The 26,536-nt window shown below is 38.8% G+C and overlaps 1 protein-coding gene across 1 annotated transcript in view; it reads right to left on the bottom strand.

Moving 5' to 3' along the window:
* The window catches only part of LRP1B (LDL receptor related protein 1B), a 339,912-nt gene extending 322,568 nt beyond the window's left edge, over nt 1-17,344 (bottom strand). The window contains exons 1-3 of the mRNA XM_062578228.1: nt 17,233-17,344; nt 16,101-16,229; nt 8,933-9,190 (exon numbers count right to left, since the gene is read on the bottom strand). Of these exons, the coding sequence (XP_062434212.1) occupies nt 8,933-9,190; nt 16,101-16,229; nt 17,233-17,329 (484 nt within the window). The 5' untranslated portion in view covers nt 17,330-17,344. The remainder of the gene's footprint in view (nt 1-8,932; nt 9,191-16,100; nt 16,230-17,232) is intronic.
* Between the last annotated feature and the right edge of the window lie 9,192 nt (nt 17,345-26,536).

Below are 26,536 nucleotides of genomic sequence, written 5' to 3'. Positions count from 1 at the left end.
TTTCAGGATATTCCTAACTGAAGGGAAAATAGCACTGATCTTTATAAATACATTCTCTCTATACTATCTCTATTTATTGACATATTAACTAACACACACACACATATATTGAAAAATGGAACTAGATATGTAGGTAAAACATTTCCCAGAGATGAGAGTTGCTGCGACTGTAAGTTTTCACAGATCAGCTCGTCATTTTTGCTTATATGATGTGACATAATCTTTATGCAATTACACGTGCAAAGAATATGCCACGTGCAACATCAGCTCGAGAGCTGCCCTGGCGAACGCCTACCGCAGCCCAGCAAGCTGCCGCTGCTCGGGACGGGCTGCCACAACGCAGGGCTCCAGCTCCGAGCAAACGCACAAATTACTCATTAAATTACTTACAACCGTTCTGACGCTGTCTTTCCAGAACTAAGAAAATTATATAGCTTAAACTTGACTTTAGTAAAAGTGATTAACTCCACTCAAAAGATTTGTTAGATGTGAGGTTTGTTAGATGTAATTTCTCAGTTTCAGAACGAGCGCTTCACTTAAAACCGCTGTTAAAAACTGTAAAGCAAAAATCAAGTTTTTTATTTTGTTATACCTAACTCACAAATAATGAGAGGGATGGATAGGATTTGTTCTTCCATTTTATTTGTTTTATAATACTGACATGATCCTAAAGCTTTTCAGCATTTCAGATCCTTCTCTAAAGGTAGTCAGAAAAAAAATTTTGATCAAATTCACTCAATTTTTAGTAGAGATCCATAACATAAGTAAAAGATTGAAGCCAAACAATATTTCTATGAAATGGAGATAACCCCTTTTTGAGTCAGCCATTGGTTCTGCCAGTCAAAGCAGTTAAAAATGAAAAAAAAAATTATATCCTATATTAAACCCTAACATCAGCTGGTGTTTTTACTTTACCTTGCCCACCGCAGTGCAAATAACAATCACGGTTTTATCAACTTTTGCAAATAGGCATGTCCTCTTCCTGCAAGAGCTCTTGATGAAGCGCTGTTTAAAGAGCAAAGCCCGTACTGTATTCTGACCCCACGAACTCTTTGGTGGGTCTGCATCACAGCGCACAGAAATAGCCAGGCTACGCTACGGACCGAAAGCACTCCAGCAGAGCCCACAGCGGCTGCGTTTACATAATTTCTTAAAAAGCAGAGGCAAAGATGTGGAGACTACTTTTCATTTCACTTTAGCTTTACTTCTATTAACGCAAATTTTCATTAATTTAACATGATCCTTATTAACCCTTCACAACAAGCCATTAGATCAGAATGTGCACTGCAAAACACATAAAAACAATAGTAAACGTCACCAGCTAGGATCACAACTTGTAACACTTGTTTTTTATTCCTGTACTCTTTCCATGGCATAATATATGTAAGCAGCATTTTGTTTTGTTTGTTTTTTTGTTGTTTTTTGTGTTTTTTTAACCATTGCTTCCCCTAAAAACGAAAGAGCAGGCACTTATTTGTATCGCTACACATCTGACATAGAAGGAACAAAGTCACTCGCAATGACTGTGCCAACTCACTAATACCAGTCACTTTGTTATGTTCTGCATATGCAATTTTGCATGTAGCAGATAAAGCACTGCACAATCCTAGAAGTTCCCAGGATCTTTGCTGAAAATATACTCTTTAGTTACATTTTTACCTATTGGATAACTGTCTATCTGGACTGAAATTTGGCCCAAAGTTGCTCAAGTACTTCTTAACTGGTATCATATTCTGCTATACAAATGTAAATAAACAGTATTTTTGGCTTATAGCTTCTCTCATGCTTCTGTCTTTACTATAAAGACAACAGAAGCTTTGAAGCAGCTTTGAAGGAGGTAGAAGATCTAATTTTAATGACATGATATGAAGTACCTTAAGTAAAAAGAAAGGCCACGGTTCGCTTTAATTTTTTTTTTTTTTTTTTTTGGATAAGATCTGAGTAAAATATTTGCATTAATAAATTAATGTTTGGAGGTAACTGGTAAATTTGCTGTCAATTAGTGTAATTGGAACAAACTTGATTAGCATCCTGTGTGACACTAAATTACAAAGAAACAGCTGCACTTAGAAAGAAAAGCCCTAGATATTATCAAAAATGGGAAATTTATAAATTTATAAAAAGTATCAAGAAAAGATGAAAAACGTTCACAAACACACAGTTAGCTGAAGGTATTTAATACTAAATTATTAATTAGGCACTGCCATTGAAAATAACCTCTAAGAATGTACACCTAAAGCCTCAAGCCCGTAGCCAACGCCACCAACGTGGCTGGTTTATAAGTATGTATCATCTCTTATACAGCTCCCATATGCACCTGCCCTTGCTCTAAGAAAGAAGAAGACAAGCTTCACTGAATACTGAGGACATCTCAAGAGCCTGAAAGTTGGAGCAGAAAGAGCAGAAGAACTGTCACAATTGCTGGAGCCAAAAACCATTGCTTGGATCCCACAGAGCATCACAAGAGGGTACCAGTCTTGTTCTGGACGGTAGCATCATTCTGGCTTTATTTCACTTGCAGAAAAAGGTCTTTCTAGTTTCACCGGAAAGCAAAGAAACAGTTCAGCCAGACGGGAACCGGGGGAGTGAGGGAGCATCTTTCCTGAACACCGAGAAGCTTCTGCTATGCAAATGTCTTCGTCTCCCTGGAAATTTGCTGACTACTGAGCTCCACAGTGAATTTTTAGAAGCAGAACAAGTTCAGATCATTTTTTTTTGTGAAAATCATATTAAAAAGAATAGTACCAGTGACTACCCAACATGGTGCATATGAATGTCAAAGGCTTATGAGAAAATGTGTGTCTAATCCCATTAAACATGTATTATTTAATTCCACATTATAGAAAAGTATTACTTGCTTTTTTTTAACTCATATCTCATTGTTCTTATAATGTGAGATAAAAATACATTTGCAAAACATTCAGGACAAAATTTTGCATTTTATATTTACAGCAACCTAATCATTTATAACATTAGAATAAAATAATTGTGGGGGCTGTAAAGAACTATCTTCCAGAGCCTTGCTAACAAAACACAAAACATTTATGTTTTACAAGCAGAATAATACATTCAATATATAGACAAACATAGAGAAAGAGGTCCTCAGCATTACGCTGGGTAAAGATAAATTTATATGTACTGTTTTACAAAAGGTTACTGATACTATGACAAAGTGTTCATTTTTTATTTACAAAATCCTTCTGCTGCTGTTGAAAATAGTCAGCCTGCTCTTAAAAGTTCTCCCTGGTGCAAAACATTCATTATCAAGGAAGGGGTGGGATGTAAGAAGACACACTTGAGGCCAGTATCTTTGAATGACTGAAAAATTCCATTCCTGCCAATTAATAAGCAGCCAGTAAATAACTCTGTTGTCAACAGGGATTAAATGCAGGCAACCTAAGTTTGAAGGGAACTTCCACCAATTCAGAGCATCTGCCATGGAAGTTTGTGCCTCAAAATGGCAAAATTCAGTGTTAGAGGGACACTATTCAAGCAGGTAGCACAAGTTCCCACGGCAAATTGAATGGGCTATATCCAAAAGATTCCCTAAATGCAGATGGATCGTTCACAGCAACCATTTAGAAGCTAATATATACAAGACCCTCTTAGCACTTGTGATATCATAGATTATAGCTTAACTTTTGTGCAAACAACATCAAGAACAGGTATATACACCTGAATATATGAATATATTCATACAAAAACATAATGGATTTGCAATATCTACTGTTGCTGAAGGAGGATACTAAACTGATCCTGACATAGATATCCCAAAACCTTGAGGCAACATCTCAAACTGTCTCTGAGAAAGACTGAATGAATGTGTTTAACAAGAGGGTTTGAACTAGTCTTACTCTTCTAGCAAATCTGATGACCATTATAAAGGCTATGTTTAATCAATAACCAGAGAAAACAGCCAGTAGCTACAGACAGGATAAAACTGATGAAAGGAAGTTTCTGGACAGGCTTGAGTCTCTAGAGATAATCTTGCCGTTGCACGGTGCGAAGAGCTGCACCGCAGCCGTTCGTTACCAGGTGGCACTGCTTCCTGTGATTCGTGACAGTCCATATTGCCTCAGGAAAGCCACTCACTAGGGCTGTAACACATACCTAGATCAGAGGTTCTGTAAGTCTCGGTGCACCAGAATGAAGAATGAATGAATGTATGGAGAGCTCAGCAAGAACCACAGCACAAGAGCCTCTCAGGCTACGTTAGGTCCACCAAGGTGACCTCAGCTCTGTCCTGCCTCTGCACAACTACACCTCTGGACAAAGTAAGAGAGGCGACTATTCCTGAAGTAGCTTTTTTCCTATGTCCCCAGAAATGTAAGAACAACTGTATCAGGTCAGCTAGCGCTCCAGAATTGTTAAGTGGATGTCACAGACAGGCAAGTAAACCGTGACTTTTCTTTAGGATACCCTCTTCATCTCCAACAATTTAGCGCTTTCATTTACAAGAAAGAGTTCAGAGAGATAGGACAAATATTGGGAATAAATGATTCCAGGAGTGCTTGAGCTAGACCCTCATTAAACTGATGTTTAATTGAAGTCTCAGCACCTGTAACTCCACAAAGGTTGCCTTTTTCAAACAGGGCTGTCTACCACAGAGGAAAAAGTAAAATCACATTTTACAACTATATGACAGCTTATTACACCTATCTGGCGACACGCTCAGTGAGCAGACTTTTATAGGGGAAAAAATAAAAAACCCTACAGAGTTGTTCTCCTCCTGTGTAAGCCTAACTTTACTTTGATTTCTCATGAATATTCCTAGGAACTTTATAGGAAGTTTGCTGACGGAAGCTCCATCCTTAGTACTAAGTGTTTTCTTCAGTGACTGAGGTTTATAAATGCCAAGTGACTGTTGGTATTTTGAGCAGCACAGCATTCGTAGTTGTGGTTAATCACTGCTAGGATGTGTTTTAGGTCTTAGATGGGGGTGGAAATTTGGGCTTGTGGTTGTTTGTTTCTGTATGGTCTCAAAATACCAAGAAAAGGAGACAAAAATCACCACCACCACTACCAAGAAAATTCCTCAAATTCCCCTAAAACACATTCTAAACTTCTTTTCTGTTGTTTCCTTTCAGAAGGAGTTATTTGGGGATTTTTGAGTAAGCTCAGAAGAAAGGCAAGCCTGCCTGCCTGTCTGCCTGCGTGCGTGAGTGCATGTGTGTATGGGGGAACTAGGGCAACCGGGACCACAGGAAAAACCAAGAAGGTAACCAAATGGACACTGTTTGATACTGGTTGTCCTCCCATTCTGCTGCAGGTACCTTTCTCTGGACCCCCACCTCATGGTCTGCATAATGACCACATTCAAGAAGAGAGAAGGACAAATGGGCCTGGTAAGGGCAAGGAGAAAGTGCAAAATTTCCTGAGTAGAGAGGCCGATACATCTCCTTCTGTGCATTTTGTACTTGCCAGCTTAGACGCTGGTTGATACCCAGAGGAGACTTCCAGCTCAATCCCAGTCATTTGTTCCTGACCTTGCAGTGACTCTTTCCCTGTGCTGTGGCAGGGAAGGCTAGGGAAATTAGCTGGATTAAAACTGAGACACTATGTGGAGTAAAATAATAGTACTGTGGTAACCAAATGCAAAGGAAACCTGAATCACATACCATCCAAGCAGAAAATATCATCCTCTGAAGTAGCATCCCAAAGAGAGATTTTGCTATACTCTGCCCAACAAGAATAGCACCTAAGAGCACAGACTGCAATCCCTAGAGCCTGTATGGAGAGCAAGTAGGGTGCTTTGTACTTGTACCGATGAAGAAAAGCAAAATGCTTATTAAAACAAGGAAGAAGAGAATTCTGCTGCCATCCAGAAGATGCTGCTCTTGCCAGCTTCCCCGCGGTTGACAAGCACTGGCAGGCGATTCCATACTAAGGTCAGAAGCAGTGCAACTTTGGAAAGGACTTGCATCTTCATGATTGTATGAGTGTCTTCCCCGAAAGCCTACATGCACTGTCTGCAAAAATCTTTCCTGTAGGAAGTTTTCCAGCACCACTTTCAACAACTCCTAGATCTTAAAGAGACAAAGATGAAACAACATGCCAAACTCAGCCTTGGCTGAGACACAAATGCTTGTGCTGACATTACCATGCCTATGGAAACCTATTCCTATTTGAACAAAGAAACCTATCACGCAAGCAAACAAAAAAAATATCAACAATATAATAAATCTCATAAGACAACAACTAGCTTACTAAGGCTGAGGAATACCAGCACTGGATTTTCACCCTGCTCTCCTGCAGCAAGTGACAACTGAGTGCAGGACGAGCCTGTCCTACTTCTCTATCCTCATGTAGAATAAGGGATAGATGGAGGCCAGATTAACACTACTCTTCAAAAGAATCTGGTTGTATCTGTCTGGGACACATACATACCAAAATGAAATGATATTGGACAGTCTTTGAGGAAAAATGCTAGATACTAAAGGACTGTAATTTCCTTTCTTTTGTAAATCCAGGGTTTATACTCACTACTTTGAGCTCGTATTATACAATCTATCATGAAAACAAAGTATTTTCATGGTCTCTGCTTTCCTAAATGTAGTCTTTCATCTTAAAATATCATCTACATTCTTTGATCCTAATTACAAGACATTATACTTGCTTGTGCTAGAACAAACATTTTGAATAAGTCCACTTCAAGCAGTCCCAAACACTTTGTATAACTGACTTTTCAACCAATTTTTGTGTCATATGCAAATGATGACATCTTTTATGATATCTTTTCATCCAGACAACTAACTAAGAACAGATTATAAAACTAGGATAAATAAATTTAAAAATCCTACGGACACTGCTAAGAATAATTTTTCTTTTTTCTCTAAGAGTTTATAAATAGCCCTGCTAGAAAAAGCACAAAAAAACCCTCAAAGAACCCCCCCAAATCTCACAGAAATAGAAGTTTCCTATGGAGAATATATATTCCATTTTCCTATGAGCAGCTCCAGAGGCATGACCATTTATTTGTTCGGCACGAGCTCGAGCTGCCAGAGAGAATATGCATGTGAAGATGCTGAGGCTGAAACAGCATTTGAAGATGCTGAGGCTCCCGTCTCCGCTGCCCCAGGAGCAGACCGGCAGAGCCGTAAGCGAGAGCAGCTCTCATACTACTTGTCCTGCTGAGGCTGGAGCCAGGGACATGGGAGCCCAACCACAGCCAAATCTAGAGTTTGTCAGTGGGAGCCCCAAGCCCGCTGCCCTGTTTCCTAAACCAAAATTAAACAGTAAGTTGGAACAAGTCTCTGCAGTCAATACATGTCCATGGGAATTTCGATTCTTAATTTAAACAAGACTCTATGATTAGATTGAAGTTCCAGAAAAACATCAGAGTCCATGCTGATGTGTACTAACACTATGAAAAATGATTAGCTCATTAATTCCAGGCACTGTGTTCATTTCAAACCCTCAGTTTTGCAAACAGATGTGCTAATGCAGATCCAAACACCAGAGAAATCAGCAATTCCACTCACATGCAGACAACAGACGGACAGGAATGCAGAGGAGGAACGGCGAAAAACTAAAAACACAGCACTAAGATCCACTTTGATGATGAAGATAAGAGACAAAACAGATACACATGCAGTTCAATACAAAACAAATTTTGTTAAGGACTGCAGTTAATCTGATTGTTCTTACTAAAAGGAAAATAAAATAAAATAACAGTAACAGAGTGAATTAAGAAGGTGCACTCAAATACGACCACTGAGATTCTTAGGGCTCTTCAATTACCTAAAGTATGAAAAATCCTCTAAAACACAATAGAAAAAAATGCAGACAAAATAAGAAAAAGGCTAAAAAAATACAACTATACATTTGGGATCAAAGAGTTCTGTAAAAATAGTAGAGTCACAATGAATGGTTAATGGTTAATTAAATGGTTAATTAAAATAAACAAAAAAAACCCAAAGCCCTCATCCTTTTCAATTTATTTTTCTACATAATAAAGATGGAATTAGAAAAATAAGTAAAAATCGATCTCTTACCCTGGAAAAATAACCACATCTTACAGCAGTTATTGTGATTGTCTAAAGCACAATTTCTTGAAAGAATTTACCACTTTGACATGAACCTCCAAGAGGTCTAATCAAATCTGTGATTTGACTATTCCTCAAGTGGACGGTCAGAAAGTCCGAGATCAGTTCAGACTTATTTTTTGATGTCCATCTCTACTTTAAATGATTACTTAAAAAATGAGGTCCAGGGTAAAGTCATGGAGATTCCCATTCTGAGTTTTCTGAAGCCTCTTATTAACACCATCATTACACTCTTCAGTGCTGTGCTTTGCAAGCTGACAACTCCTCCGTGAAAGATGAAGAAAATTGCATTTTTAATTGTATGTTATTTTGTAGTCTATTCACATAAAAATATCTAAATGGATCAACAACTCCTTCAGAAGATAGCAGGGTTCACCAACTGAGAAGATGATTAAAAACTAATGACGGAGTGCGGAAGACTACTTCAGTATTACAAGTTAAATCTTTCTTATTGCAAAACAGTCAGCAATCTATTTCCAGTAAATCACAAAATATTTTATTATTTTCAAGGACTATCATGCCTATGACCATTGACAGCAAAGGTGATACGCATGTCTCTCATTAATTCCTTGTTAAAAGCATTGTTTCAGTAGCAAAGAATCTTTTTCAAGCTTTATGTAGTAGTACGTCACCAGAGAAAAGGAGGCCTTTTACATTTCTTCTTCCTTTGTACTGACCTGCTTTTGTAAGACTATCCTTCCACACATTATTTTTGGAATATAAAAATGCACATCTTTAAAAAACTGGGATATCTTACAGAGTGAAACATAAAAGTTTCAGTTAAGACTATCTTCAACAGGAAGCCCTAAAACAGTTATAAAATTTCCTGCAAGTTAGCAAAGACAGACACTCTATATTGTTTTGCTAAAAGACTCTCAAATACTTACTGTGAAGATGTTGAGCAATGTTTATTATCCATTCGTCTGTTAACTCCCCAGCTTTTGTTATCTTGATACATTTCAATTGACTTAAAGGATCTCTTGACTCAATCCAACAAATTGTATCTTCTTTGTAAATATAATCTAGCGTAAAAATTGTAGATCCTTTCACAGGAGTTTGGGTGGACACACTGCTTCCATTAAGATGTAAGACCTCAATTGTTTCAGATTTTGCAACCAGCAGAAGTGGAGGTCTATCAGTGGGCTCTAAAAACAAAGCGAAGAGAAATTAAAGTGTTAACAGACTGTAATAGACCATATTTATCTTTCCAGTTTTAATGTAGTTTTATATGCTTTTACCTGCATGTTTTAAGAGACATAAAAATTGCCTTTTTGTTTTGATTCTTATACCCATCATATATAGCAAATTATGAGTCTATTTTATCCTGCTGTTATAATGGTTCACATCATTAAAGAAAATTAATTACCCCAGTCATAGCTTCTGTTAAATTCAAAGTATCATTATTACAACATTTTTCATATCTAAATCATAAAAAGAAATTCAAGTTATGCAAATCATTTCTATCTGCATTACTGACATTGTTAAAAGAATAAAAGGAGATAGGTCAGGAAAAGCTGAAGAACTTGTGAGTATACCTGAAATAATAAGATACTTTTTGTATTTCAGTCTGTAAAATAAGACAAAAACCGAGTGAATGAAGCTTAAAGAAAGACCAATGCAGTCAAACCTGGCTACATCACACACATGACAGACATAAGACAGGGCAGAGAGCTCTATGCAGGGAGTGTCTTGACAGCAAAAAGGGAACAGAGAATGTGAAGTTTCCACGAGGAAAACATTTAAGTTATGATAAAAAACACATAAGGGGAAGCAACTCATAGAGTATTACATGCAAGTCAAAGTGGGACCTCTTGTCACATTCACCTGAATCACTTTGATCAGAAGTCCTGCTACTAATATATAACAATGCTTGAACAATGTGTGAATAATGAAGAAAACAGCAATACCTAAAGAGTGAGGAAGATCCCCTGAGAGAGGAAGACATGAAAATAAGATATCCTTAAAAACAGGATTGGGTAACCATGAACTACAGCACCCAAAGCCCAGCTGTTGGAAGTTACGGGCAAGTGCAGAGTGGGATTTTCACAGCATCCACAAATATTTTTTTCTTGTAGGCTAGGATTAAAACATAGGAAGGCCTCTCTCTCATAAAAGCAGATCGTTGCCTGCAAAGAATGGATCTCTGCTTTGACTGAGCTCTCCCGGGAGACTCTAGCGTTGGGTCGCTGCCTTCCCCGTACAGCTGCTGTTACAGGGGACCTACCTTACCCGCTGGACAAGGCGTCCACCAACAAACTGATCTTTAATTGCAATAGAAAACATTGCTTCTAACCGTTGCCACCACAAGCAGCAAAATTTTTTCAGCTAATGATTAACCTAGAGCCACACAAATATAGAAATCTCCTAGAGGGGCAAATAGGTTTGTAGTGCTATGGGTTGCAGGCTGTTGATAACAGCAAACTCGAGAGCCGATGCAAGAAGCTGCCACACTACTTCTGGAGCAAAGTGTTTTCCCACATCATACCCTTCATCTTTCCTGTTCAAGGTGTCATCATAACCCTGAATCTGCTTTATTTTCATGACTGCTTGATGGACAGAATGAATTTTACCTGTTTTGTTCTTTTGCAGAGAATCTATGGAAGCATAACAGGCAATTCAAGAACGACTCGCACCTATTTATATGCCAAAGGTGACAACAGATGGACTGTGCCAAAGAAATACTGAACAAGTTAGTGCTGTCAGATGAAATATTTCCAGATGAGAGTACGATTTTAAACATAGAGTAGATGCTTATACAGGACCCAATTGACTGAGCCTCACTGAACGTCTAAAGCTGTTACTGACGACTTGGCAGAAATGCTGACCCCCAAGATAAGGTGCCCACACAAAATTGTGTAGAACTTCTTTGTACCTTTAAGGAGACTGAAATTCCCTGAGAAATTATTATTTACACTTGCTTTACATTTAATTGGGCAACAGTGATGTCTATTTTTGCAATGAGATATGTTCATAGCAGTCAGTTAATGGAAACTTGTCCCCTGCAGCATGGTCAACAACATTACAGCACATCCCATTCATCTGGGAAAGTACGTAATGTTGGCAAGTGGGCAAACTTTCAGAAGCTGTAGGTTGAAAATTTTGCCCTAAAACCTATAGCCTCACACTGTAACTGCCAAGCATATGTGAAAAATGTTTGTGTTGCTAAGTCAAGAGCTCTCACCCCAAAGCAATCTGCTTACATTCAAAGGAATAAATCAGGGTTTAAACGCTGTGTTTAAATGTAGTATTTTCAATCAACATTATACTCAATAAAATTTTTGAAATTTTACTGAGCAATTCTAGCTGAAGGAATGGAGAAAAAAATTACATACATCGAAGAATCTGACAAATAATACCTCATCAGCAAGTCTGCTTAAAAGAAAAATATGCTTAGTGAATACGCTGCTTAGTGATCTCCACTGAAATCCACAGGAGTAGGCACTAAAGCCTATTCTTCGGTACAACATACTTTTATTTAAGCATCTGTTTGCATTTTGTTTACTTTGCTACCGAAAATGCTCTTTTCTCCAGTGGATCAGCCGGTATTCTTCTCCAAGGTGCCGTTCACTGACACTTTTCCTCCTGTTTCTCTCTCCCTAACGCGTGGGACGGTGACGGGTGACGTCTGCATTTTCTCTCGCCAGGAAACCTCGCGTTCCCACCTGCCAAACCACACTTCCTGAAATCTATCCCTCTCCCAACTTACTTTCTGTTCTCACCTTTCTCACGTTCAGTTCCAACAATATATCGCTGACACCCATACAAAAAAAAAAGCATTTCAAAAATCTGAAAGGTATGTAGAGATCGAAGGAGCTGAACTTGTTTAAAAAAACCAATTTCTTGTGAAGTGGGATAAGGCGAAGCCGCAGGCGAAGCTCCCCAGCCTTGCTTTTCTCAAAAGAGAAATATGCGCAAAGCTATAACAGAGAACCATTTCCTTCCACGAAGCGTTCTGAACTGACCTATTGAAAATTATAACAAGGATTTAATACCTCACCAAACTCCGGAGAAAGGTTGTATTTTAGTATTAATGTCTGAGACATAAGGGAATTCTGAAAAAGAATTAGTGTCGAAACTCCTGCGCAGCGCTCGCAATCAAACCTGGCTCCAGACAGAGGAACCGTAAGTATTCTTGGCACTGCTAAGAGCTTCTACTTTGCAGGCGCTATTAAACATTTAAAACACATCTGTATTCTTGCAGAACTTACCCAGAAACCAGATTACTGAGCTTGAAATTTTATTTTTCAAGCAGCCCAGAGAAGCAATAATTCATTGGATTGAATCAGTTAATCGTGTTTTTTCACAGTATACTGGGTAATATTTCTGCCAGTGTTGCTCATGTAAACACTGATGTGCTAGTCATTTATTTAAAAATAAGTAAATATGTCTAATTAAAATTATTTTCATCATAAACCTACACAAAAAATTGTTAAAAAATCTGTATAAAGCATCTTAGTATAAACATTGCATAATGCAGATAAAAACAAAAAAGAAGCTGAAATCTTTTCAGGTTTTTCAGTCACATATACTACTTTTCCACTTCTCAAGAACGGAATCTATAAAGTTTAAAAGTTTAGAGGATGCAGCTAGGAAGAATTACTGTTCTTCTTTCCAGGGTTTTCTTTTCCTTTTATATGAAAGATAAGAAGCGAATAGCCCTCTAATCCAGGAAAGTTTTACGATTCATCCCACTTGTCTAAAATGAAAGTACCTTCCTTTGAATTATGTTTAAGATAGAATAGTGGAAAAAGATGAAAGACCTGCATTTCTTCCCTCCCTGATCTTGTCTAAACTACAGATCAATAAGTGATGTCACAACAAATACGAAACCGAGGAGTTTTGCCTTGCCGCCCACAGACACAGGTCTCCTGCGGAAGATCATCTTCACAAATGCCAGCAGATGGATTTCATTAGATCCATACGAAAAGGAGAAAAGCAGAATTCAGGGTTGGCCAGCAACTTTGTAATGTGCACCCCAGGAGAAGAATCCTTGAAAGTAAATTCTTTTACTTTTCTTTTTCAATTCTTTTTTTTTTACACTTTTTTTAAAATTAATCTACCACCTGCCTAAAAATGGATTATTTTTACTCTCAAGCCTCAAAAATTAGCTCTGTGAGGTTTTAAAAGAAAACTGTGTTGCGAAATCAGTTTGTGAGGAATGTTTTCTAAGATCTCAGAAAGAGATTTTTATTTTAATCATTATCAGTTCACCCCGCTATATTTGTATGACAAATGCTTCTTATCCCATGGTGTTTCTCTCTAGAGAGGCTATGGAGAAATAAAGTATACCAGGTACTTTTGGAAGAAAGACAGCTTTTTTCCTAAGCTAAAGATTTCCAGTTCTGTTGTTTTGTTTCCTTAAATATTCTTTTCATCAGATGCACGCTTTGCGACAGAGGCATAAAATCTTTGTAAACAAGCTCTGGAGCTCTGCTCAGCAAAGCTACATTTTGTTTCGTGTTCACCTCAGAAGAAGTCATTAACTGCTTTATACATAAAAGAAAGTGTGGTTAAAAAGTCTGGAAATAAACCATGGTGTGCCCCTAGCTGTTTATACCTATTTTAACATCCTTCCCAAAAGTACTGTGTAGCTAAAAGTTTCAGGCTCCAAAGTTATTTAGATGAGCTGAGGAAGAAAATGCAGAATTTAATGAAGTATAAACCTACCCACCTTTACAGCTAAGCATTTTGCTGCCCAAAGGGTGGAAAAAGAGCAACTTCTGCAAACATCTTTGCTAATTTGCTCGTGCAGAAACGCCATTTGGCAGTGATGGGCTCCAAAGGGAGGGAGAGCTGGAGGAGCTCTCTGGAGGCCATGACGTCCACCCATGGGTGCCCCAGGGCTGCCGAACTGCTCAACCCGGCACTGCGGCCACAGCATCCACCGCGGCAGTGGGTGAAGGCTAACGGAGAGGAAGACCTTAGACTGTCTATCAGCAGATATTTAGCAAACTCAGTTTGCTAAAACGCGGCAGAAGAGTGCTGTCACTTGTCCTCTTACACTCTGCTGCATCTAGGAGCTCAGCATGGAGAGCAACTCGTATCATCAGCAGGTTCGCTGATATTAACGTGAAAGCGTTTTCCCCATGCCTAACCTAAACCTCTGTTGCTGCTTATCTTCCTTTCACACTTGAAATACCTGAGTCCTCCTGGTCCCTGTTGGCCTTGCATGATGTCTTGCAAGGAATAAGCCTACTTACACATACCAGGATAGTCCCTGCCCCCTCCTCTGCCAACCATAGGGCATTTGGGACTCATTTTGACTTGGGATCCATGATGCATTTTAGATACTTTTCTGCAGAATGGTCCTTGTTTAGTTGTTCATCGATCCTTATTCATGCAGGGCAGCACCTTGCTTTCCTCCCTGCTTGAATCTGATCCTATAAGGCAGCAACTTGTGAAAAGTAGGTTGTTGTATCAGTCTACTTATGAAGGTGATGGTAAGGGTGAAGGAAGGCTACCTGCTGGTATGCAGGTACTTCCCTGTTTGCCACCCCCTAAGCTGGGTCCTGTGAAGCAGCACAAGTTAGTACAAGTCATTGGAGCTGTTGCAGCATTCAGTAACAGATACGCCATCATTCCTGTGCCAAGCTTCTCTTAGACCTCCAGGCACGACGAAGCATTTGGTCTAAATATTCCACACCTTGATTATTTAATCCAGTGTTGCTTCCAGGAAAAGTTATGTTTACGCACAGAACCAATGTAACAAGAGCAACATTCATTTTTTCACAGCACTGTGATCTTGATTTGTACTATTCCGCAGTGATTTCTCTGATTAATGACTAGTGATTCCCTGCTGCAAATATCAGAAAAGATGAAAATTGATGTAAAATAAATATGATGAGGTACTACAAAAGATGGAGGAGTTCTTCTCCATTAATGCTGAAGAGATTCATTTCACCAAGACCACCAAGACACTGACAGCTCTCTACAGCACTTGGCTGTTGCACAGCCTGCTGCATCCAAGAAAGGAAACTCAGACTCATTTCTCCTCCCTGTACTAGCACCACGAAAACTTCCTGGTGGAGAATTATGTTATTGATTGATTTTTTTTATGTAGTGGAGGAAGAAGCATATTAAAATACTTTTATTTTGTATGGAATCTCTTCTATTACACTACTTATCTCAGTGATTTTGTTTTCAATCTATAGCTATGTTATGTGGATCAATACAAAGTTTGATAGAAACAATAACAAATCATATGCTTACTGGTGCTCAAGTCTGAGCATTTAGCAACGCTTTAGCAATGCCTTTTCTGGGAAGTAGCCTCAAAAAGCACAAGATTTTCACATTTTATAATGGCAAACTACCGGCAGAAGGCTTAAAAAAATCCCCAAACGCAGAAGACTAAATAAAAATGTAACAAATGTACACTTGGGTTTTACACTTGGGTATTGAATCATCAAGGATGTCGAACCATTTGAATAAGTAAGGCTTTTTTTTTTTAAGAAAGGTTGTTAAGTCAATGTGCTGAGTAAGAAAATACTTTGCACAATATGGTTTCATTAAACACAATTCACTAATTCCCCCCAAATACCCAATTTATTATTGCTAATGACAATATGCATTAAGTAACAAAGAAAGCCTAGCATGAATATGTTAATAATGAAATTCACCTCTTGGGATATTTCAAGGACAAAGCAATCTCATGTCTTTTTTTATCCTAAGGGTACAATTACCACATGATAATTTCCTCTGCCTTGTCACCATCTCCGCTGTCTTAACACAATAAAGAGCTTATTTTGTTTGTGTGGGGAAAATCTTTGACTTAACTATAAAAAGGGAAATTGGTATAACTGTTCTAATCTTGGCTGAACTGAGTAGTTCATATTAATTAATAATAACCATATAATAACTTTTAATAATGCTCTTACAGTATTTTCTCTTAGTATGTGCACATTGCTCTAGCTTTTTTAAGGGATCTTTTAACAAAGTGAGGGAAAGTCCATCTCCTCTTAGTATACATTTCTATCTTTTCACAAGTATCCTCTAGAAAGAACCAACACATATACACACAAAAAGTTTTCATTAAGGCAAAAAGAGTTTAAAACTTACCGTTTTTGACCTTGCAAGATTTGTTATCAGGCTGAAGTACATAACCCTCCACACAGCTACAAGCGTAGGATCCGTCTGTATTTGCACACACCTGGCTACAGCTTCCATATGTATTACATTCATTCAAATCTAAAGGGATAGTAAGCAGAGTTTGTTTAAAGATAAAAGAAAGAAAAGAATAAGAGAATTCAACAAAAAATCAGAATTCTTAAAGTTTAGTTCATTAAGTCCTTAAGATATGGTGCTTTGTCTTCTCTCCTTCTCAAACCTTGACCTTATTGCAGGTCTTGCCTGCTGAAACTAGTCTAGTAACCAAATAGAAGATTAAGAGTTTTCAGGTTTATTTGCTATTAATTTTGATAGAAAAAACTTTCATTTCTTCAATTAGTATCTAGCATCTACATAATGTCAGGGACACATTTGGGCTCTTGTTTCTATTAGAGACCACTTTCACCTGCATTTACAATTATCACGAACCATGAATGAAACAACATTTCAAGAGAGGGAATAATTTATTATCCTTCTCAATCTATTTATGCTGGAAATGTCTTACAGTTCCCTTTAAGGAACTGCCACAACTTCTACATTAAACCTTCACTAAGTCAAAAACTTCCTCTAACAAATATAGAACTATTTTCTCAGCTAGGCTATATGGGCATAATACTATAAAATCAAGACATGCTATTTAACAGCAATCAAAAGCTTAAGCAATAAACTGATATCTTAAAAAGCTGCTGTTGAAATTACTTCCTCTGATATACTTTCAATCACAAAACATGACAACTATAGATCAGAAGACCTTATAAAAAATTACATTTTGGAAGAATCTGGCCTAGCACTATTACATGGAAAGGGGAGCGACTGCAGTGGGCACATACCAATCTACTTATAGAAGAAGAAAAAAAACAAGAAACAAAATATCTGAATAGAGAATTAAAAATGTATGTATTTCAAAAATGGAAAAAGAACACCGGACGAAGAGCACTGAGGAAGGGTAGATATATACAGTTTAATCAGCTGATCTCAGAAAGAATCTCCAGTCACGGAAGATTTCTACAGCTCCGTTATTATCCATCTGCAAGGAAGCACCAGGAAGCCTGGGTCTTAACTTTACAGCATATTTCTTATTTACCTCTGCAGCTTCTCCCATCACTGCTTGCTTCATATCCATCGTCACAGTAACACCTGGTGCCGTTCCTCGTAATGGCGCATTTGTATCGGCAATTCATCTGCTGGCATTTGGGTAGCAATTCTGTAAAGAACAACAATTAGAGCAAAATGTTATTAAATGTTCGTTCGGATTGCACCTATATCACAAACTTCACACCTTTTATAAATATGTGCATGTCACAAGAAGGAAACAACATCACTAGCTGTTTACACTAGTTGTTGCTGTTAGAAATGTATTATGACACATAATATGTGGTGAAAAGCTTGCTTTCAAAGCTGCATCTGAGCAAGATAATGAAAAGAAATCAGCATCTACTTCTCTCCAAAGCTGCTCACAAGTTTATAGGTTAGGTGTACTTTTGCTCTGCTTAGACCTCTGTTTTTTGCACATCACTCATTTTCAGTCAAAGCAATGATTTGGGAAAAAAAAAGCAAACAAACTTCAAAAAGTTAGATTACAGTTATAAAAAACAGCCAAGGTTATAAGAAAGGTTTCAACATCTATGTCTTTCCTATTCCTCATATCAATTGATTTGCTGTCTTTCGAAAGCTTGTTTTGATTTACTGATACACATATAACCTTCACAGCAATCAATGGGAGCACATTCTGGTACAATAATTTAATGTTGCACATGTAATGTTGGACAAACAGTGGACATAACATATGTCATTACTACTGAAGTCCTTCACAGAATCTATTGCTTAGATCCACACCATCAGCACAAGGCACGATGCTAACAGCCAGAAGGTATACTGCAGAAATATCCACTGCAATAATTTCTGGCAAGAATCAGCACAGAAGCAAACTAAAATGTTCAGACAATTCTCAGCCTCAAGCTGGATGAAGTATATCAATTATTTTACCAATCAAAAAAAGAGTGTTTTAACGTACGAAAACATTTTTCCCTATAGAAAAATAAGAAAAGGATTGAGGAACACAGCTTAAAGGACTGAGCTAAAAATATTTTCCATCAGTCAAACCTATATGTGCATGGATCAGAAAATAACCTGTGAAGATTCTGCTATGGAGCTGTCTTAGAGTACATGGATATGTCCTACAGAAAAGGAGAAGCCTGTAGTTTCATATGTGGGCATGCTTAATTCATCTGATCATTTTTAATCAAGTTCTATTGGGGGGATAGAATGAAAATGACTATGAAGAAGAATCAGCATCAGCATCTGCGACGCGAGGTTTCAATTCTGGAATGTGTGCCTGTGTCAAAACTAAGGTGACATTTGGGGAGAAAAGTGGCTGTCACCAAAGCTACTGCTTCTTATAAGGCAACTCGTACGAAAACACAGAGCTTTTCACACAATTACGAGAGGACAGTCCCTAAAGTCCTACAATCCACACAACCTTCCAAGAACAAGTCACTTCCAAAATGCAAACAGGAAAATGTCCCTAAAGACAACTTCAAATGGAACTGCACACCACGGTGCGGAACTGGAACCACGGTGGTATCTGCTAATTTAATTCTACTATCTGAGCAAAACTGACATATACATTTCATTTTCTAAGCAAACATGGATCAACGAACCTTTACAACCTATAATTTTCTCCCTCAAATATTTGTGTTATACGATATGGCCGGTACCTTTAACCGGACAGTAACTACTTAACTCAGAAACCGGATTTGGACTGTTTGCGCTGCGTCCGTAATGGACACAGAGAGCCAGCAGCTTAAACCGTAAGAGTGCGACCCGTTATGCAGCCCGCCGAGGCTCCCGGGGAGGCGGCAATGCGTTGGCAAGTGAGTGCCGCTAAGGGAAAATGACTAAAAATAACCCGCTTGCGCCTTTGTTTCCATAGCACGTGCATTTCGTTGATTTTAAATTATTACAGTATCACGTGGACGGCTGTTAACGAGACCACCGCTGCATTTTCCTTACAGCAGGTACAACTGAAGTGCTCTGGACAGCTCACACATCTCATCCCTCATGCTTTCCACACTTTTTATTTTTCACACTGTCATTCACAATTGCCTTGGTGTCCTCTTCCCACCTGCTACACTTTTATAAACTGCTGTTACTAGGAAGTATTACACTAACACTTCCTTCCCTTGTGCAATTCTTTACATCCACTTCCTTGTGACTACTGTCTGATCGTATGGATCAAGAAATGAACTAATTTCCGATCAGTTTTCTCAAAAAACATGTTTCACGGTTGGTTGTCAATAATGGTTTCCAAAGTATTTGGCCAACTTTGAGATAGTTAAAGCTGGAGCAGCGAGAAAACACAAAGTTTCTTCTCTCATTTTAACAAGAACCAGTTATGAAAAGAATCAATCCATCGCTTAGCTCAAATTTCACACTGAAACTACTTTTTCTCGTTGCCCTGGAGGGAGGTTGCTGGTCAGCCAGGCAGCAGGGCATCCTTCAAACACACCAGCAAAGCAGATGATCATATTATTCTGTCTTCCCTCTGTAAATTATTGGATGATCACAGTAGTAAGTTGTCTCCATCCAGACGCCTGTGAACAGCTTTCTTGTTGCCTGTGTAAGAGAGATCCTCATGCCCCAGAACATATATGCTCTATTGCCAATTTTTTGCTAAACTTGCCAGAGGAATCCACAAGCAGAGAAGCATAAAATAAAATAACAATGCTGAGAGTAAATAAATGTATTTTCTAATGCTTTTGTTTTCTTTACTTTAAGACATTAATCTTGAAAACTTTTGAGAAAAACAAATGGAGTCAGTTTGCCTCAGGGAGTGTTTGAAGCGTGGAAGGATATGTGTGTTATGGAAGACAACGTCTGACAACCACTTATGGTTTGGTTAGGTTTGAAATGGACACCTCTAAGGAAGAGGTAAGGAGGCACAGAAAATTATGGAGTGCCAGACATGGGTATTTTCCATACTCCAGGTAGGAAATTTAGAGAGATGAAAAGCCGGGACACTCATTTCTTGTGTTTCCTGCCTTGCTTTAGGAAATAAGCAAAATGATGCCCCCATTTTCATCTCCCTTTCTCAATGTGAGTTAATATACAACTTTCCACCTTCACCACAGCCACGGAAACCTCTGGATTTGTCAAAGTGTGGTATTTCTGCTGCAAGGCTTAAAGGAAGAAGCGGAACTGAGAGAAAGCAACATAAGAGAACTTTTTAGAGACCCACAGTTCATGATACGGAGCTGCAAAGCAAGGTGTGACATTTGCAGAAATACAGGGTAGCAGAAGCAGCTGTGAGTGACTTCAGGTTGACGTATTTTCTCCAAGCTCAGGGAGTACCGACAACTCATCCAGTTCTGATTTAGATCATTTTGTTCAGTGTTTTCTTTCTTTCATAAGAGATCTTCAGAGCAGCACTTTTCTCTTCCTTGTATCCCATGAAAGCGCCTCCCTAATGTTGTTTGTCTATCACAAAAGCCACGCTGCTTCCTGAAATACCCCCGTGTCACCCTGCTTCCCGCCTGCCACGTTCCTCTGACTGCTAGGCATCTCATCCATCAGGAGAATAGTTAGCCAGGCAAAGACGCTGCTCATCTCATCTGCTCTGAAGTGATAATCCTTTCACGCTGGCTCAGAGGACTGCAAGCTTCTTGGACAAGCTTCCAGCCCCTGCAGCATTTCACAGGAATAAAATTCCTCGTGTGTTCCTTCCCTGTTCAAGGAAATACATCGTTTATCATATAGTTTGTCCAACATGAATGATATAAGGAACTGCTATCTTTTGAATGGCTTTTCAATTAAAGAATTAACCAATCGGTCCAGCTATGCTTTTTGTCACTTCCTCCTGAACTGGTAGGACGTTCATAGTTCACTCGAGGTTCTCAAGCTTAGATGTTATGGCTATGCTTCTATTAAAAAGAAAAGCAATTAAGCTTGCAATTTTTAATACCATAAATTTTCAGCTACCAGGAATTGTCGAACGCTAGAGCTGATTGAATAAGATGCCTCAGATAACTTTCCCTTTACTGAGAGGATGAAAGAGACTGAAGAAGAAGTGCATCCGAAAGAAATGCATTTAACTGACATTATTTTTGAGCCACTCTGATGATGTGAGACCTTTTGGCTGTAGTGGGCACCCAATTATGCTTCATGAGCACATCACCTGTATTTCTCCTGTTTTGACTTTATTGTCTTAAGCAACAAGAATTCCAGCCTGAAGCAATGTTGGGTCTGAGCTTCGGATCAAAAGTACCCCTTGAAACTTCTGAGCAGGTCAACGGACCTGCTGAGAACATCTCTTTTACCTGACAGATAAAAACTTGGAAGAGAAGGTAAAAGTGAAGAGGTAATAAAAGAATTAAATGTCTTATTTCAGTTATATGAAAATAAATATTTTAAATAAACTAGTTTCTATTACTATTCTCGTATTCTACTATGTATGACATATTAGGCCTCTGAACAGAACTGAGCAAGGACTAACATTTTATAATGCAAGTTTATGAACAAATTCAAGTCTCAAATGAATGTTTTCCCTTAATGTGGAAAATGACAGAACGATCATTTATTTTTTTCTGGGAGACTGCCATAAAACCAACGGTATGCATAATCAGTTCTTTTCTTCTCCTTTCCTTCTTAAAAAAAAACTGTAAAGTTACGAAGAAGCTTTGCATCTTCAAACAACGAAAAAGGAAAAATAAAGAAATTGGACATTTTGATTCTATTTCACTCAAAGTCTTAAAAAATCAAAAAGAGTAAAAAGAAAAAAAGTCCAATATTTTGTATGTCTGTAATATTTTATCTTTTCAAAGTGAAAAACATCTCCAATACTGCTCAGAAAACTTGACTGAAAAATCTTTAAAGGAAGAATGAATTTACTAAACAGGTCTACTTTCCTTAAATATCACCACTGTAGGAACACTATGCCATTCAAAGAGTATTCTAATGTCAAAATGCTAATTTTTAATTCACTTTTTATTATGACACAGGTAAAAGTAATGCTTTCAGAAGACACTTATTTTTTAAAACACAATTGGCAACTTTGGCAGTACCTTAGTAGTATGTTTTAAATGTGAGCTTATTCGTGTTTGATTACTCCGTTCCCTCTAGCAGACTTTGGATAACAACTAATATATTTTTCAAATGAAAGGTAAGACAGGAGAAGCTCTTCAGACTTGAGCCAAGCCTGTTTATAAACCTCCCTGAGCTGTCCGCGGGTGTTTTAGGTACTGAGAATGAGACAAGCCGATAAAAACGCTCGTCCTCAATTACATCATCGCCCTCGTGCAAAGCGCTGCAAAAGTCTCTCCCTTCCCTCCTCAATCTGGAATTGAGGAATGAGGAATTTAGCATTGCAATTAACTTGATATGAACGCAGATACAGGCACATCTGCAATAAATAAGAGCTGTACTGCTCTTTCTGTAAGGACGGGACACAGCAGAGAGCGCAGGCAGTTCTGCAGCACTTAGCAGATTAGCGAGCGCTGATCACACAACGTTGATAAGCATCAGCCACACCGAGGGGGACTAAGTAAAAGAAATGAGGTGAAGTTTAATAGTTCAAAGTGCAAGATAGCATGCTTCGGGAATAATAACACAGCTCCTGCTGTAAGGCCGGGACTCAGCAATTTGCAGCAGCAAAGGCTCCTTGGCGAACAGCCGATCAGAGTCCGACCGCGAGCCGCCAGCGTAGCCTTGCCCGGGAAGAAGGCAAGCACGGCGCTGGGAGCACCAGGGCGAGCATTTCGCACAGAGAAGGCGCTGATGTCAAGGCCCCTGACGCTCTTTACGGCTGCGCCTGCCCCGATGGGCACCGGGAGGAAAAACTCGGGTTCGAATCGGGTCAGAGAACGGCTTCGGGGAATATCAGTGGAGCGAGCTATAATCCGAGGGGAGAGGAGGAGGTCTTGCGTTGATTAGTGCTGCAGAATGAAAGCTAAGAGGAACTGCGACTGCTCTCCATGAATGTACCAGAGGATCAACACGAGGAAAGAGAGACTGTTTAAGCTAAAGGGCTGTTGGCAAAAATACAAATGGGCATAAATTACGCATTAATAAGTTTTGGCTGGAAATTAGAAGCAGGTTCTTCGCTATTACAGTAATCAGGTTCTGGAACTGTTCTTTGAATGGAAACAGCAGGGGCAGAAAATAAATAAATGTTTTTGACATGGGTCATGATAGATTTATGTAAGACAGTATGTGGCAAAGCCCTTGAGAAACCAGAAGCTGTGTTCACGACCCAGGAGGTTCTTTCCACTACTATATTCCTAAAGTAACTGACTATCTTTTGCTATCGTTTTTCATTATGGAATTAAGACTGATTCTTTTTTTTTTCCTTCTCTCTGAAACATACCCAACAGAAAACTTAGGAGTTGTTTGTTACTGAACTAGTCTTCTAATTGCACTCTATACATATTCTTATATCTCTTAAATATTTGGATTCTTTTTGGCAGCTTTGTGTTTCATAAATTTACTTGATCTTATCACTGTGTTTTCCATTCAGTGTTTATGATTCAATATTCATAAAGTGATGTCTAGACTATTCTTATCACATATATGCTGTAAGCTTTATTTTTCTCTTCTGGTTCATTTTCCCAGTTTTTGAAGTACAATTTTTTTTACAGATTAGACTCTTTAATTTAATTTACCCTACGGGTTTTTTGTGGTTGTTGTTGTTTGTGTTACATACAAGTAAAAGCTCTATAGTTTGCTTCTCTTGACAGCAAAGGGTAGATTGATTGACAGAATTCAATTGCTGGATTGAAATAATGCAGCATGTTGTTATCTTACATTTGTTGGTCATTTTATTAGTTTTGACTATTGTACCATAAAAATATGACAAAAATATAATGATCTTTGTCACACACCTGGGCCCATAACTCTGTTATGGTAGATATACCACTAAGAAAGAGATATGGAAATCTGAGATCAGATTCATAACCTTATACTCTCGCTATGGGTGACCTCAGCCAAAGTTCAGCATAGAAGCTGAAGGAGTCAAATTTCATATAATGTGCAATATATGGCAGATGTGCCTCATTACACTCAGATGGGGAAAAAAATCCTTAGGCTAGGGAAAAAAAACAAGGTATCCTTCTGCCCTTAGACAAATGCTTAGATGAATATAAGCTCCACCTATCTTGTGTTCCCTCGCTTCCCTTGGAAGCCCTAGTCCAGCTGCAGCCTCCACATCCCAGATGCTTCCTAACTGGCAGTTAGGAGGCTTGGGAAAATCTAGGACTAACGTTGTATTTACCACCCACTTGAAATAAGCCACCCATTTAGAAAAATCAGCTAAAAGCTAGATTAGCTTTAAAGATTCTGACAGTTAGGGTCTGCAAGCCAGCCTGCAGGTACCTAGCCCCAGAGATCAGTGGGATTTCTATAGAGTGCAGAGAGTACCAGAAACCCAGAAAGACAACTGAAAACCCTGCATGCTGGGAAGGAGCTGCCTGAACAATTTGAAACAGTATTATTATAAATAGTAAAATTTTACAATCAGAAGAAAAATAAAGATCTTGTTTAATGAAATCGTCAGTCTGTTCAAAACCAGAAGAGTCTTACTGTGATTATTGTTCAATGAAAACGGACATGTCTTATGTCTTGCTGAGTACGTTCAGGTTGCTTGTGATTAACAGGGGAGTATTAGAAAATATCTTCTTTTTTTTTTTTTATCATTTCCAATCTAATGAAATCAGAAAGAACAAGGAATGTTGCAAGAAGCCTTTACAGCAAAGCTTAGACAAGCAAACCAAATCTTCCAGATTCATACTCCAGTCACCACTCCTTTTCAGAATTGAACATATCCATCTTCAAAATATTATCTAACATGATCTCCCTCCAATGTTCGTGGATAAATTTATTTCTCAAGGATGTACTACCGAGATTTTTTTCCTGCCTAAATCTTGACCTACAACAGTTGGCTGAGCTTCAAAACAATTTGTTTTATGTTATGTTCTTCAACCATAGCATCACAAAACACTTTAAAAGATGAGATCAGCAGGTAGTAGGCATGTAGTAAAATATTAGCTTCACTAGTGGAAATGGCTCATTATTTTGACCTTTTGCCACTTTAGTTATACCTTGGCTACCATACACAAGCAAAAGCTAAAGAGAAGTTCACATGGAAAAACTTAAATGGGGTAAGTGATTTCATGGCTAAGGAGAACAGACTCATTTATCTGACTGTTAATCTGGATATCTAATTTAGATCTAAAAGAATAGATATCTCTCATGTGAAAAGAACTCAGGCTCATTTAAAGTCTTATAAACTAACATGTAGTTTTAGGTACTTTCACAACATTGATCACTGAGTAACAAAGAACACTTATTAAATTAAGGGTACCACGGACACTTGCATGAAGCCTGACAATCCTGAACATGTTCATTAATAATCCAGAAGTTCAAGCAATAATTAATATAGTTTGTGTATAGTGCAAAAGATTGGCAGAATGGACCAACCACAGGAGGAGCAGCAGCCACCCACGAGCAGGCCACCTGGGCTAGTAATCTGCACTGGTTCTTATAAATTTAGAGTTAGCTCAAGATTTCTCAGCCTTATAAGTAAGTCAATAGCATTTCACTGCCTGATGAATGCTTGGAGAGGCCAAAGTTAATTTTTTGCCAGAGGCAGAACAGGCTCTGGAGTGAAAAAGGCTCAGCAGCATTTCAGGGAGGCAAAGGACACTAGGGTAGGTAGCCCCCTTGAGAGGGGGCAACAGAAAGTCTTTTGGGGATCCTACAGGTTCCCTCTTCCTCTTAAATATGTTCCAATGACTTTACTCCGCAGCAGCCTGAAAAATGCACCAGGAAGGTGGAGAAGTTAAGTCCCTTGTGCAAAGGGCAGGTGCCAAGGGGAAGAGGGCAGAAGCGAGCCAGCGAGCCAGGGCAGAGCTGCCTCTTAGGTCCCTGGTCCGCAGGGGACGGTCCCCATCCCTCTGCCACGGCTCTTCGAGCCCTGCGCATCCCCCCAGGAGGCACAGCCCTGCAGAGCGCTGCCGGGACGCAGCGGGCTCCACATCCTCGCACAGTAAATCTCCAGTTCTTCAGGTGAAGCGAACAGCATGTCACCTTCGAGACTTCTGCACGAGTCAGCTATCTACTTAGACAATAATTACAGCCAGCTCGCACATCTTAATTCAACCAAAAGCAAAGTCACACATTCGGGGACAGGAAACATATGTCATATTCATCAAAAAAAAAGGAAGTAACGACACTGAGAAAAAGCATTTAGATTTCCTCATTGACAGGCACCCAAGTGCAAGGTCTCACGCGACACCGTTACGTGGCATCGTACAAGGGCCGCTGTAAGACTCCGCGCAGTTCACCTTTGGAGCTTAGGGGAGAATTAACACGGAGACAGGACTGATATGGAATACTGG

Source organism: Rhea pennata, chromosome 6, assembly GCF_028389875.1.
Source record: "Rhea pennata isolate bPtePen1 chromosome 6, bPtePen1.pri, whole genome shotgun sequence".
NCBI classification, from domain to species: Eukaryota; Metazoa; Chordata; class Aves; order Rheiformes; family Rheidae; genus Rhea; species Rhea pennata.
This window is presented reverse-complemented; position numbering and strand designations above follow the sequence as displayed.